The sequence below is a fragment of the Belonocnema kinseyi genome, chromosome 4 (genome assembly GCF_010883055.1).
Source record: "Belonocnema kinseyi isolate 2016_QV_RU_SX_M_011 chromosome 4, B_treatae_v1, whole genome shotgun sequence".
NCBI classification, from domain to species: domain Eukaryota; kingdom Metazoa; phylum Arthropoda; class Insecta; order Hymenoptera; family Cynipidae; genus Belonocnema; species Belonocnema kinseyi.
The window spans coordinates 94,541,059-94,556,550 of NC_046660.1; the positions used below are offsets into that span (position 1 = coordinate 94,541,059).

A 15,492-nucleotide genomic window follows, 5' to 3' on the forward strand; every position below is an offset into this window, starting at 1 on the left:
GGCATCGTTGCGGCGTTTCAGGTCTGTGAGCTCTGGTTCAGAGTGCATTTTTAAAACCTAAAATCCGAATTATCATTGAGCGCTGGTAAGGTTTGAGTATCTTATAGATTTTGCCATTTTTGTGCACCCCGTTCTAATAGCCTTAAGACATTTTAAGTAAGAAAATAATGTTTTCAACATTTGCGCACAATACTGAAGTATTTCATTATACAAATTTTTTGCAATAATTTATATGTATATTCAATTAATTATGTTTGTATGTTTCTTAAGCATATATGTATTGATTCTCATTGATAGTGAGTTTTTTAATCAATAATCTGTTATTTTAGATGAAGAATCATATTTTTGTTATTTCTTATTTTGTTATTACATATTTTAATATTGTTGTACAAAAAAATTAAAAATTTGAGGAGTTTCAGAACCTCAAAATTTTTATGTGGCGAATCGGGTACGCAAAAAATGCAATAGAAATACGATATAAACGAACATTCTTCTAGCTATTACGCGCGTCAATTAAGCATCGCGTTATTGCGGTTGATATAAGCTTAAAATGTTTGCAATTATTTACAATTAAATATGAATTCTGTGTAATATGTTATAAAGTTTTTTGACTTTCTACAGAATTTTTCATTTATTCCTTACAATTCTTTGGATTTCATTTTGAATTCTTTACAATTTGTTCTATTCTTTTATTTGTTTGGATTTCTCCTTAAATTCGCGAGCCGTATTTTGTATTTTTATATTTATTGAAGGTATTCGCTGATTGGATAAAATATTATGTAAATAATTATGGATAATCTTCAGTTTTAAAGATAGAGCTTGTATTGATACAGAAAGAGTAGGATGACGCATACTGCGTTTTATAAAAAAATGGTGTTGTAAAGAACTTACGATCAAAATTCGTTAGACCCTGCGGAATAATATCTTATAGGTATAGGTAAAGGTTTATTCACATATGGGTTATATCTGAATTAATTGAAATGAGAAAAGAATTTCGATGCATAAAGTTGATTTTATTAATAGAATATTTATAACATTTATAATTAGGTAAAAGTTCCGTAAACTGATTTAATGTTCCAGGAAAATAAATCTTATTATTAATGATGTTCATTTATGAGGAATCTCCTGAGGCAAATCAATACTTATGTCAGCCAATACGTATGAAACTGCCGCAAAAAGTGCAGTTCCAGAATCTAATGAAGATGGGTCTAGCACTAACATTGTGTCCGCTTTTGTATGATGGTACCAAAAATATTTATCATTTTGATTCCACAGTGAGGCTCCTGGTACTCCCATTTTTAGCCAGTCTTCAATATCATCACCCTCGATACCTTTTTTTACCTTTAAATTTCCCAGTGGCTTCAGCAAGCTTTAAAAACAAAGTTTAAGATGATTGAAATTCCCATTTGTAATTTTCGTAGGATTTTAAGTTGTATACAATTTGAAATGGAAAGCTTCTCACACATTAAAAACTTTAGATCATTAACGATTCAAAAATATCGAAATTAATCAATCTTACATTTTCAACTTTAAACAAATAACGGAGATTGTAACGAATTACTTTTTTCTGGTAATTCTGCTAAAGGTAATGCACTAATAATGGCACTGAACCAAAAAAATCCGAGGGTACCATTGAAACAGGTTTTTGGTTAATTTATTGTCATATAATTGATTAACAATAATAATTCTAATTGCCTAATTTCATAAAGTTTTTAACTTAATTCCTCCTTTTTGAATGAAAATTTTCAATTCAGAATATTTACTAACCTTAATACTCTCTGAACGATACACATAACTTGATCATTTCCAGAAACTTCCAATCCAAGAGGCTTGAATGTTCCAATATCAGATTCCATGACGAACTGGAGATTTCTTTTTTCTGCATCAGGGCTTTTAATATATTGCTTTGCTCCAAACGCGCCCATCTCCTCAGCAGTCCACAATATTGCTCTAAAGAAAATAATGATAATAGCAAAATAAAATCTATATGTTATGAAATTCGTCATAAATATATCAAATTTGTTCAGTTGGATTTGTCAATGAATATTCAACTCTCTATTCCGATTTAGTAATTGTAATTAGAATACTGGATACCTTATCGTTCTTTTAGGTCGCAGATCTAATTGTTTCAGAAGAACTATAGAACTCCAGGAAATAAAAGCTCCTCCACCATCATCCATAGCTCCTTGACCAACATCCCAACTATCAATATGACCAGAAACGATGACTATTTTTTCAGATTGTTTGTCACCAGCTAATTCAGCTACAACATTTCGCGATTCAACTTCAGGAAGCAGTTGAGCTTCCATTTTCAGATTTATTTTCAGTTCTTCGCCTGAAAAAAAAATAATCTTGTAGTTTCAAACAAATCATCCTCTAATATTTCTAATCATATTTGTCAATATAATTTTTAATGTTGAAATATCCTGGATTTATTAAATAGAGATTCTATTGCAAAATGCTTACCTTCTTGTTGTAATCTGTATAAAAGCTCAGCATCCTCGACAGTTATACAAGCTGCTGGGATTTTTTTAACATTTTCTGCATAAAACATATAACCTGTGTGAGGAGTATATAATGAAACAGGTGTTATTGAACGAATCAGGGCAGCAACTGCCCCTAATTTTGCAGCTTCTCTAGCACCTCCACTTCTGTATGTCACAGTTTTTCTATAAGATTCAAATTCCTGATTGAAAACAACAATCTTTCCGGGAATCTGCAACAAACGATTACCTCATTTGAATATAAATAGATCTAGAACTGTTGGAATTTCTAGCATTAATCTAAAATAGGAATACAAATAGCATCCTACAGCTATATTCCTTACTATACTATATGTAGAGTTTTATTTGTTTCTAATACTCTCAACCCCCACTGAAAGTTTAAGTACACTTAGGTGTTTTTAAAAATTTCAAAGCGGTGGCAGATCTTAAATACTATATGGGAATATCAAGAAGAAACAGGGGTTCTTACTATTATCTAAATTTATTTACAGATTTGTTTATGCACTTTTATATATTTGGCAAAGAGTTAAGCATGATCAACAATAACTTGAAATATGTAGTGACGAGTTTTAATGCTCAAAATTGTTTTTAGAAATCAACGCTTAAGTAATTTATTGACAGATTTTAGCAAAATTCCATCGAATCTCAGTTTATTGAAATTTATTAGACTCACGATTAATCGTTCGCCAAATCTCTAAAAGTGATACAACAAATCTTTAGATGATTTAAGCAAAACGTGCCAAATTTTTTCTCTAAAATAAGACCTATATACTTAAAAAATGCTTAATATTTTCTCAGCAGATTGTGATCATTTATAAACCCTGCCGCTGTTTTGACTTTATCTGACATATTCTAAAATATTCAAATGACTTTAAATTTATTTTTTGATGACTTCAATTAAAAAAAGCTCTAATTTACAGACTTAGCAGCGCGTCCTCTATTTTATCTGCCAATTTTTATTTCTTTTATTTTTGACCCCTAAAATTCTCCTAATTTTCTTATTTCTCATAGAAGGCCTCTATTTTATATGAAAATTATTTTTAAAAAGTCTCGAGAGGTTAATCATGCTTGAAAAATGGCGTACATTTCATCATGAAACTTTTGGAATCCCTGTAAAATCTCTTCGAATCGTTTAAAATTTTAATTAAATATTTTACATCTCTTAGCGTTCTTATTATTTTTAAATATTTCCAATATACAAGTTTACAGCAATTAGTTACTTTATTTTGTATGTATGATAATGTTAAAGTGTTCTTTAGTTGAAATTAATGTCGGCCTATACGGAAAATATTTGTCCTTATGAAAACCACAAACTAGTACCTATGTCTCGCAAATGAGAAAAATTCACCTGGTATTCATGCATTTTCGTAAATAATCTGCGAATTTTGAAAAGAAATTTATGAGCTCGATGTTGAAATTCTAAAATGGGTCATCACTTTTTTTCGTAAATAATTACAAAAATATTATGAGTGACTGTGAAAAGATTCTCAGAGCCCTTACACTCATGTTTAATGTTTATGTTTAGAAATTGGCGAGTCAGTACAGTACTTATCCAGGGATTGAATCCTCAAAGTTGCGACTTGAAATTAATATAAACTAAATCGAACAAATAAAATTTATCTTTTTTTAAGTCCAACATTTTCAGGAATGTTCGTACAAAATTCGAACTGTTTGTAAAAAAATTCGACATTCATCGATGCATTCTCATAGAAATAAGGATATAATGGTTCCTTTTTTTAATCTCGTATCCGAGACTTAGCTACAAGTTCGTGACTTTCTTAAGATTAATTTTTTCATGTGCACCGCACATAACCACGATGTAAAAAAAGCAGTAAAATTATTCATGTAAAAATTTCAAGAATTAAAAATGAAAGTCTGACGTTTTAAACACAGAAAATACCACTTCTAGTCCCAATATACTATTATTTGAAATCAGTGCAATACATTTATTATGGACCAATAATAGCGGAAAGTCAACAACACTAAAATTTTCGAAATCACGGTTTTCTTTTAGAAAATTCGTTTTTTATAAATGGAAAGGATAATTTTAAATTATTTTTAATTTGTGTAAGATATGACATCAATTGTAATTCACGCAAACATTTATCAGGAACAGTAGGTTATGTAACAAACTCTAATATTAAAATTAGCCTTCCCATTCAAAATATAACCTTGAATCCATATCTGAACCGCCCTTAATTTAAATAAAATTAAATCAATTTACCTCTTCTGCTCTTTGTTTCAATTCATCAAAACTTTTCACAACAATAGCTTCCGCAGTAATTCCATCTTCAGGAGTTCCAACACTAAATCCTAGGCCTAAGAGTGCAATATCTTTCTCACGTGGCAAAATCAGAGACGCTGATTCAGATCCTCTGTTGCATTTAATAAAAAAATAAATATGAATATTGATAGACTAATATTGCAATTGAGAAAAAATAGAAAGATATAAATAAAACTATAAAGCCAATAGACTGAATTAAAATAAAAATATTACCTAACCCAGTGGGGAACCATAGCAGGTTCTCCATGAACGTTCTCCAAACTATGATTTCTTAAGTTTTGAAGCATGTAGTCGATCGAATTTTCCAGATTTTGTGTTCCCTCAAACCTGCTTCCGAATTTATCTACAAATTTCCTTAGTTCATTCCAAGTAAAATCTTTAAATTGTCCACTCGTTGCTGTGTTTACAATTCTGTTGACTGTTTCTTCATAGGAATTAATTTCGTTGATCACATTATCAGGTAAGGAACAAACCTTAATGGTATTATCTTCTGCTGTGTCATCAGCAGGTGCAGATAGTAATTCCACAAACATCAACATTATTAGTAATAACTGGAATATGTTAATGATCCACATGCTGCTCATTTGATCACTACCACTTGTGAATAGCAAGTTCTAGAGAGGAAAAAATGTATTTAATGGCCAGTGGCAGAGAAAAATTAAAAGAAGAAAAAGTACGGAGAGAGTGCAAAAGAATATTTATAAGAAATACGTTCAGCGGGATGTTGATTTTAAAAAAACGAAGCATTTAGTCGGCTGGATGGGCACACTCCCTCACTCTTTTCCAGCTCCGCCAATCAAGTTTCTAACATTTTCTCTATTCGTTCTAAAAAGCAAGGAAAATAGCTACGGCCATAAAATAAATAACGATACAAGTGTATCATATAATGTTCTTTATTATTTCAGTAGATGAAGTACTACTATGGGAAACTATCTACATGGCTACTGCGTGCGATAGTGAATTCACTGCTGACTTTAAAACGTGATTAATTGTTAAAAACAAGAAAGACTCTTTTTAAAAACACTTTTTAAAGCCTATGAAATACCGGAAGAAAGGATTTATATAAATATCAACAATATTTTTTAAGCACTTTTTAATGTTTTAAAATTTTGTTTTTAATAGCGCAACTTTTTATTAACATAATTAAAAGTTAATGCAAAAATATATAAGATTCCTTAGCTCGAGACGAATCGATAGATCTATAATATTAATACATTTTATCAAAGAGTAGGGCAGTTATATTCATTTGTATTATTTGCAAAAACGATGTTTATAGTAAGAATTTTCTCATTTACATAATACAAAGCTGAATCAAGAGTAGTATAAACTTATTTATTTAATTTACAGAAAAACTTTTTGCATTAACATAATTTATAGTTAATGCAAGAATACAAAAGATTTTTTGGGTCAAGAGTATTTGATTTCAATCAAAAACTAGAAACATCAGAAATTGAATTCACAGTTGGTTCTATATTTATTAGAGGTACTCACGGATTGTAATAGTGCCATCAGAGTTCGTCTATTATCTTCACTTGATTGAGATTGGGTGAGCGAACCCAATCCGGAAAAGAAGTCCAAATTCGGATCACTATTATTTTTCCCGTAAATGAATATATTTATAAAACTGAATTTTGTGGAATGTCTAGCTAAACCAAGAAGTAAAAGTTACTCTGAATTGTAGTATGTCACAGCACTATTATACCAAAAAAATGCTTTCGTAATGTATTTCAAATCTGTTTCTCATCACGACGAAGGTATTATTTCGGTGAGGTTTGTATGAAGCTAAGCTAGTTAAAAAATGCGGAACTTGTAAAAAACTGGAGTTTCTGACCCTGGCCTCAAACTGCGCACACTATTCATCTTGTTCTTAAAATCATGCTTCCTCTCATTTTTCGGCTCAGACTAATATTTTATACAAAAAGTTAATTTATCACTAGTGCTCCTAAATTAAAAACATTTTTTCTAAATATTAATGGAAAGTATACTTTAATATAAAACCAGGTTCTCAAACTTATATATTTTTTTAATTTGGAAATTTGTATTTTTTATACCAAAGGATCGCCATGGAGTTTTATACTAAAGAAATTGAGGTTTTGATTTTAATTGTATTTTTAAACACATTAGTGCTTAAAACCGAACAAAATTCGGTTACCCTGCCCTATTACAATGGATAATGAAATATACAGGGTATATCAAAAGTTCCGGGACGGCTAAATATCGGCAATCGACATAGTAGAAAATTTTACGTTCAAATATATACCTACGTCATAGGTAAATTGTAATCTTGAAGGTCACTCTAAGGTCATTTAAACTAAAGCATGGTCTGCAAACTTCTGGGTCAAGGTCAAATTAGACCTATGACCTGAGTATATATTCGAACGTAAAATTTACAGCTCCCTAAAGTTACAGCCAAATTTACAGATTTTCGATGAAAAAAAGGGGGTATCCATTTAAAAAAAAATAAATTTGAAAAAACCTTGAAGGTCACTCTAAGGTCATTTTACCTTAAAAAAGGTATGTAAACCTCTGACAATAGAAGCTTTTCAAATTCATTCGTAACGAGCAAAGCTACTAACTTTGCCAAGGTGTATTCGATAGTGAACTTAATCATGACCTTGAAGATAACCTTCAAGGTTATTTCAAGGTCATATTTAGCATTTGGAAACCCCTTTTTTACATCGGTAATTGAAAAAGCGAGAAATGTTACGTTTAAATATGTTACCAGGTGATAGGTCCAATTTTTCTTCGACCCAGAGCTTTTTAGACCTTGCATTAGTTTTAATGACTTTAGAGTAACCTTTAAAGTTACAATGTACCTATTACCTGGGTTCATATTTGAATGTCAAATTTATCGCTTAATCGATTGCCGATGTAAAAAAGATTTCAGTTTTTTTTTCAAAGTTGACCTTGAAAAAAAACCTTGAATGTCATCGTCAGTATGAAAGTAAAGGTCACCATTAAATTTCTCGTTGTAAGTTAATTTAAGAATGACCTTGGCCTCTCTGAAAAATACCACACCTAAGGAAGTATTCGGCCGTTCCTGGACTTTCGTGACACCCTATGTATTATATAAGTTCATAGTCATCAGTCTTTAATTCTGGGTATAAGAATTAATTTATGTAAGAAAAGAATTCCGATTCAGAAAATGGTCTTTATTAAGAGAATAGATTTAACATTTATAATTAGGTCAGCGTTTTGTAATCTGATTGTGGTTTTTAGAAAAAAAAATTTCTCATTTTATAATACTGATTAATTACAATGATTTACCATGAGGCAAATCAATACTTATATCAGCCAATACATATGAAACTGCAGCAAAAAGTGCGGTTCCAGAATCCAAGGAAGATGGGTCTTCTACTACCATTGTGTCCGCATTTGTATGATGGTACCAAAAATATTTATCATTTCGATTCCACAATGAGGCACCTGGTACCCCCATTTGTAGCCAGTCTTGAATATCAGGACCCTCCATACCTTTTTTTACCTTTAAATTTCCCAATGGTTTCAGCAAACTTCAAAAACAAAGTTTATGATCATTGTAATTCCTATTTGTAATTTTCGCACGATTTAAAGTTGATCCCAATTTTTAATTGAAAACATCTCACAAAGTTAATACTTAGAACGTTTACAATTCAAGACTGAAAATATGAATGGCAGAATTTTTGCTAACCTTAAAACTCTCTGAACAATACACTGAACTTGATCATTTCCAGAAACTTCCAATCCAAGAGGCTTAAATGTTCCAATATCAGATTCCAGGAGGAATTGCAGATTCCTTTTTTCTGCTTCATGACTTTGAATATATTGATTTGCTCCAATTATGCCCATCTCCTCAGCAGTCCACATTATTGCTCTGAAGAAAAGATTAGAATAGAGAAATAAAATTAACAGTTAATGAAATTCCTAATAAGGATATAAAACTCTTTAATTTAGATTTATTATAATTAATACTAAACGATCAATTTTAATTTAATTATTTGAACTAATTTAATAGATACCTTATCGTTCTCTTAGGTCGCAAATCTAATTGTTTCAGAAGAACTAAAGAACTCCAGGAAATAAAAGCTCCCCCGCCATCATCCATGGCTCCTTGACCAACGTCCCAACTATCAACATGACCAGAAACGATGACTATCTTTCCAGGTTGTCTGTCACCAGCTAATTCTGCTACGAGGTTTCGTGACTGAACTTCAGGAAGCATTTGAGCTTCCATTTTGAGATTTATTTGCAGTGGTTCACCTGAAAAAGAATCATCTTAAGTATCAAGAAATCATCATATACTATTTCCCAATATATATGTAAACATAGTTTCTGTGTTCAAACACCCTAAATTTATTAATTAGATAATATATTTTAATCAAATACTTACCTTCTTGTTGTAATCTGTATAAAAGTTCAGCATCCTCAATTGTTATACAAGCTCCTGGGATTTTTGTAACATCTTCTGCATAAGACATCATACCTGTGTGAGGAGTATACAATGAAACTGGTGTTACTGAACGAATCAGGGCAGCGACTGCCCCTAGTTTTGCAGCTTCACTAGCTCCACGAGATCTATATGCCACTGTTTTTCCGTAGGATTCAAAGTCCTGATTGAAAACAACAATCTTTCCTCGAATCTAAAAGAAACGTTTACCTCATTTCAGCAAAAATAGATCTGGAATTGTCAATGAAATGTAAATAGCGCCCTACAGCTATCATCTTTACCATTATACATATTTATATATTAAACATATTTTTGGTTGTGCAATGTTTAATTTTTTCTTTCATTTGGAAATTATCAATCAATGTATCCAGTAATCTGACTTTTTTCTCAAACAATAAAATTGTTTAAAAACCTTATTATGTTAAAGGTTAACTTTTCACATTATTTCTAGATTTTTAAATTGAATCATTAGATAAAAACAGTACTTTTTTTAAATATCTGCCCTTTTATGACTAAAAAGAATTTATTTGTTCTCTGAAAATTATTAACAAAAAATGTTTGATTTGAAACGTTCCAATTTTTCTGAATACACACGATTACGAATATTGCATTGCTACCAAGAAAAAAAGAACGGATAGAAAGCGAGTCGGTTTGAATTGTGTATCTGTCATTTGCAGACTGAAAGAATGAAAATGTAATCGGTTGGCCACATTTTTAATCGGTCACCTGTGCGCGGTGCTTTAAATCTGCCATTCTACATTCGTCAAAATGCTGAGTGAATAGAGTTGAATGAGATTGAAAAACATGAAATAATGCCTATGAGTATTCTACAATTCATTAATGTGCATATGAATGGGTTGAGATTCAATATGAAATAGAGTTTTTAAAAGATCACACCCAATGGTAAAAATACGATGCGCACATAGCAATGTTCGATAAGCGTGAATCTGCCAATTGTAGTTTACTCCAGGTTGAGTTCAACTGAGTGGAATATGCAGATTACAATTTTAAAGAACTAACTGCTTCGAATGAGAAGTATGAAGTGATAAATTTGAATAAGGCAACGTTGATTAATAAAAAATTTAAGAAATTATAGTTCAATAATATTGTAATATATTATAATTCATGCAACAATTTATTTATGAATTCAATGATTATTTAGTTGTAACCCTTTTTATAGTGGTTTCAATAGATTATCCTGTACAGGAATTATAAAATTTACACTGAATTAAGCTCCAGTGACATTCAACTTATTCAATGCACGTGCTAATGGCTGCAGGGAGTCCACGTGTAATATAACCTACAGATTGTAACATTCATTTTTAAGTTTCAGTGATAGCGAGTTGTTATAAACGTAAATTAAAAGAAAAAATTCAGCTTTTGATGTGTAAAATATATAAATAAATTTTTTAAATTCTAAAGTGGTGTGATGCAAATATAGAAAAAAAATTTTCAACAAATTAAAAAAATGCCCGAAAATAAATAGTCTGTAAATAAAAGTAGACTGCATGTATGCCAGGATATTCTTAAAAGTTGCCCATTGAACTATTTTTTAATAAATAATCAAAAATATTTAAATTAAATTTGTTTTATTTAAATTAATAATTTTCTATCGGAACTATCGTCCCTTTATCAGTTAATGCTGATTCATAATCGATACTGAATGGGTTCGAGAAAAAAATTGCGTGGTCGATTCAAAAAGTTGATTTCTCATTCAAAACTCACTCTAACCTATGGGCGGCTATCTGTAATTCCAGTGACAGATTCGCAATTAAGAAAACCTCAAAACTCATTCAAATGCAAGTGAATGGATTTTTGTTTCCTGGGTAATATCCTAAAATATTACATTTCAACGTACAGTATAATGTAGAAACTTTCTAGGTTAATCTAAAACTAAAAATTTAGGTTTTGATTTTAATGAAGTTCATAAAAAATATATCTTCATAACTTAACTGAGACTATACATTTATAAAAAGATTAAACAATTTTAACGTTTATATGGTTACGGGAATATGCAAATGATTTTTTGACATTTTAATTGAAAAAATGTATTTTAACTAAGTTTGTCCACTTTGAATCTATTTTATTTTTCTTGAACTGAACAAATTAAATTTCGTATTTTAAAAAGCTGGAGAACTCTGTCCCATTGCTTATTATTGTTGAACGTAGTGCTTAGATAACCTTACATTTCTCAAAAATCGGAAGTTTGCAGACCTTCTTTGAAATTAAAAAAAATAAAAGCTTCATTCAATCATGAACACGAGTTTTCTGACAACAACTGTATCGAAATATTAATCGGAAATGGTGCCATGTACTTTTTAATAATTCACCATTAGCAAAAGCGCGCTACGAGCGCGCATGAAGATTTTTGGGAATCTCGAAAGAGTTGTTTAATTTTTGTGATGAACAATAAAAACTTTTTAAAGTAAAAACTGTAAAATACATTTTAAAACATTTTCTGAACTGTTGAAAATTGTCTTATATTTAAAATATTTTTAACAGAAAATTATGAAAACTCTAGCAATTCAGGAAAAACTCGAGTCAGTTTAAAAGATATTTAGGACATGCGAAAGTTTTAAAAATAATTTTTTTTAACACTGACTTGAATCATTCTTAAAATTTGAAAAACTGTTTATACAACCTGGAAACCCTCAAATTATCAGGGAATTTTTGTGAAATTCAGGGATTTCTTTTATAACATGCTGAGTTTTTTTTATTGCAATATAAAATTAAATGAATATGTTTCGTCATTTGCAGAAGTAGCTTCATGTAACTCTTAATAACTATTTGGTTGAAATTTCGTTTTCTTTTCTTTGTTTCGAATTAAATTTTTCAGATGAATGTATAACTTATGATTTAAAATTGATCGTTTTCGGTTAAAAATTCAGCGTCGAAAATCACGTCGAAAAGTCGTCGTTGCTTGAATTCAACTGGTTTTGATCAAAAATTAAAATCTTTTTTTGTTGAAATATTAAATACAACAGTTTTTGTTCAAAATTTATGTTTTTTAGAAATATCGAGATAGTTTCGAAATAATAATCAAAAATATCGCCATGCACTTTTTAATAATTGATTGAATAATTAGAAAAGGACACTACACGCGCGCATGCATATTGTTGGGTATCTCAAAAGAAATTTTAAATTTTGTGGATCAACAATAAAAGACTTTACAAATAAAAAATGCATTTATAGTAAAACATTTAATTCTGGGTCTTTAATAAAATTTGAATGGATCCTTTAGTATAAGGGTTCCCTGAAGCCGAAATCAATGTTAAAAATGTATTAATTCCAGTGTTGAAAAATCATAAATTTCACTTTTTTCGTGATCTATAATTATGCTAAGATTTATTAGTCTTTGAAAATCTATCATAATGAAGATGGCTTCATTGATCAATATTCTAAGATATTCAATCTTCAACATTTAAACTATTTGCATAAAAAACATATTTATCGTAGCTAAGTTAAAGTGAAAAATGTTTTTTAAGATTGTATTTGAAAAAGGTATATGAACTAGATTTGCCTACTTGGATTATGTGTTATTTTTCTTGAAAGGAAAATATAAAAATTTTATTTTACAGTGCTTGGGACCTTCCTTATATTGATTACTGTTATTGAATTTATAAATGCATTTCTTAGATATCCTTATAAATTTCTGATGAACCTAAAGTTTTCAAACTTTTTATTTTTAACGCCAAACAAACGGCAGCTTTATTCAATCATGAACACGCGGGCTTCACGACCATAATAATTTCAAGATATTAATCGAAAATGGCACCACGTACTTTTTAATAATTAGATTATGAGACTTCTTGTAAGGCGATTTTTTCCGTTTGTTCATAAAACATAAGAAAGTCATCATAACAGCAAAGAAAGAAACTAAGGGTCCTGAAGTTCGCAATATTCCTTTTTAAAAAAAGGAATAGAATAACACCTGCTACCAATCTTAAACACGGGTATCCCGAAAAAAAATGATTTTGAGATAGTTGTGAGACATTAACCAAAAATAGCGTAATCGATTTTTTAATAAGTTTATTTTTAGACAAGCACAATTCGACTTTTTTAGAAATTATATTAATGACATGCCATCAATTTGAAATGTTTGAAAAAATGTATTGTGCCCTATCTCTCAACGGCGACTGTAGGCTCCGTAAAAAACTCTAATATTCACAATAATAGCCTTTCTATTCAAAATATAATATTCGCTCTCTAATTTAAATGAAACTAAAATCAATGTACCTCTTTTGATCGTCGTTTCAATTCGTCAAAATTTTTCACGACAATAGCTTCCGCTGTAATTCCTTCTTTAGGAGTTCCAACACTATATCCTAGTCCTGAGAGTGCAATATCCTTCTGACGTGGTAAAATAAGAGACGCTGATTCAGATCCTCTGTTGAATTTAACCAAAATTGAAAATGAAATATTATACTGCATACAAATTGAAACCTTACCTGACCCAGTGGGGAACTATAGCAGGTTCTCCATGAACGTTCTCCAAACTATGATTTATCGAATTTTGAAGCATGTAGTCAATCGAATTTTCCAGATTTTGTGTTCCTTCAAACCTGCTTCCAAATTTGTCTACAAATTTGCTTAGTTCGTTCCAAGTAAATCCTTTAAATGGTCCACTGGTAGCTGTGTTGACAATTCTGTTGACAATTTCTTCATAGGAATCAATTTCCTTGATCAAACTATCAGATAAGGAACAAACCTCGACAGTATTGTCATCTGTGGTGCCATTAATTGGTGCAGATAATAATTCCACAAACATCAACATTAATAGTAATAAGTGGAAATTGTTGATAATCCACATTCTGCTCATTTTGTAACTATGTCATAAATAACAAAAGTTTGAGAAAAAACGTATTTAATGACTGCTGATGAAGAAATAATCAAAGTAGTAATAGTAGGAAAAGAGTCTACATGAAGATTTATAAATACACTAGTTCGTTCAGCACATATCACAATAAAAATACTGATACAACTGTATCTTATCTTTTTTTTTCTGTTAGTATATTATACACAATGCAAAATCATTTGCAGTTAATAATTATTTTTAAAGCTTAAAGACCATACACGTACACAAATTTCGACACGAATAGTGGGACCTGGAAAAAGGCTATTCATTCCAAAATTTCAGGACAGACAGCCCCTTTCCAAATCATGATATTCGTACCGAAAAAATAGCCGCATTTTTCGATAATAACTCTTAAACTTAAGTAAATTTCGCAAAATAGGTTCTTTAGCCTGGCATCACAAAAATTCAGTATCTGCTCTAAACGCATTAATTAAATATCTTCCATAATAAATGTCAGTAAGGAAATTCATTTTATACTTCCATATTTATTTTATATTAAATCTATTTTTAGCAAGTTGAGTCGAATTGCAATAAAACGACAAGTTCTCTCCTAATAAATTCTATTTAACAAATATATTTACCACGATTAAGTTTAAGCTTACTCCGCACACTGGTGTTCCGATACTGAGGCATTAATAATCATCTGGTTGAATAAATCCCCACTACCATCGGAGTATGCGGTCATTATTTTATTTGTAGTTATACTGATTACTTGTCTGCGTCAGTTCTATTCATTTTCATTAGCCGCTGCCAGTAAATATTATGTTCTCGCCGTTTATTATTAATAAAGCCATTATAATTAATGCGAGCAATAGATAATAAGCTGTTATTTATTCTATAATTATTAAAATGTAAACTCTTTCTTACACTATACCCTATAATAATTACATACTTATTTCCTAATTTAAAGACTCTAAAAGAAAAAAGAAAATGAATTCGGTAATAAAACAGTCGGTATCTTTTGAATTCCTTTTTTAAAGAAAAAAGTGGCTTATCGATTTCTTTTCTTTTTTGATATTGCATGAACTTTGGAGGACTTAATAATTTGACTGAAAGATTTTGCAAAAGTTTCAATATTTTGGCAGATTATCGGTAATTGAAAATTGAAGTTTTCAAAATTGTATCATATTTTAACAATGTTTATATCTGCTATTATTGATCGGGTGAGAAAAATACATGAATACAAATATACGCAGAAAGTGTTGAAATTAAATAAAAATTGAAGAAATTTATCGAAATATCAATTTGCATATTGTTTATTCTATAAACAAATTTTAATTTTTTATTCGACGCTGGGAATAACGTGAAGTCAAGAACGAAATAAGTAAATATGATATTTAAAGTGTCCTTCAAACATTCTTTTTGTATTCTCATCAATATAAGTGAGCATTCCTAGAAATAATTTACACTGATTAAATATCTA

General features: G+C 30.0%; 2 protein-coding genes across 3 annotated transcripts; both read right to left on the bottom strand.

The window, feature by feature from the left end:
* Positions 1-1,034: 1,034 nt before the first annotated feature.
* LOC117171582 (carboxypeptidase Q-like) lies at positions 1,035-5,353 on the bottom strand. The gene is made up of 6 exons (XM_033359025.1): positions 5,002-5,353; positions 4,729-4,879; positions 2,467-2,716; positions 2,095-2,335; positions 1,768-1,950; positions 1,035-1,369 (listed from the first exon to the last, which is right to left on the bottom strand). Exons 1-6 carry the CDS (start codon positions 5,325-5,327, stop codon positions 1,108-1,110), a joined length of 1,413 nt encoding a protein of 470 aa, XP_033214916.1. The 5' UTR covers positions 5,328-5,353; the 3' UTR covers positions 1,035-1,107.
* A 2,584-nt stretch (positions 5,354-7,937) lies between these two features.
* LOC117171746 (carboxypeptidase Q-like) lies at positions 7,938-14,730 on the bottom strand. Of its 2 annotated transcripts, none has more exons than XM_033359340.1 (7): positions 14,651-14,730; positions 13,663-14,040; positions 13,451-13,601; positions 9,158-9,407; positions 8,787-9,027; positions 8,459-8,641; positions 7,938-8,300 (listed from the first exon to the last, which is right to left on the bottom strand). In XM_033359340.1, exons 2-7 carry the CDS (start codon positions 14,031-14,033, stop codon positions 8,042-8,044), a joined length of 1,455 nt encoding a protein of 484 aa, XP_033215231.1. In that variant the 5' UTR covers positions 14,034-14,040; positions 14,651-14,730; the 3' UTR covers positions 7,938-8,041. The 2 variants fall into 2 exon arrangements, with proteins under 2 accessions (XP_033215231.1, XP_033215232.1); XM_033359341.1 differs by having other exon boundaries at positions 8,156-8,272.
* Positions 14,731-15,492: the final 762 nt, after the last annotated feature.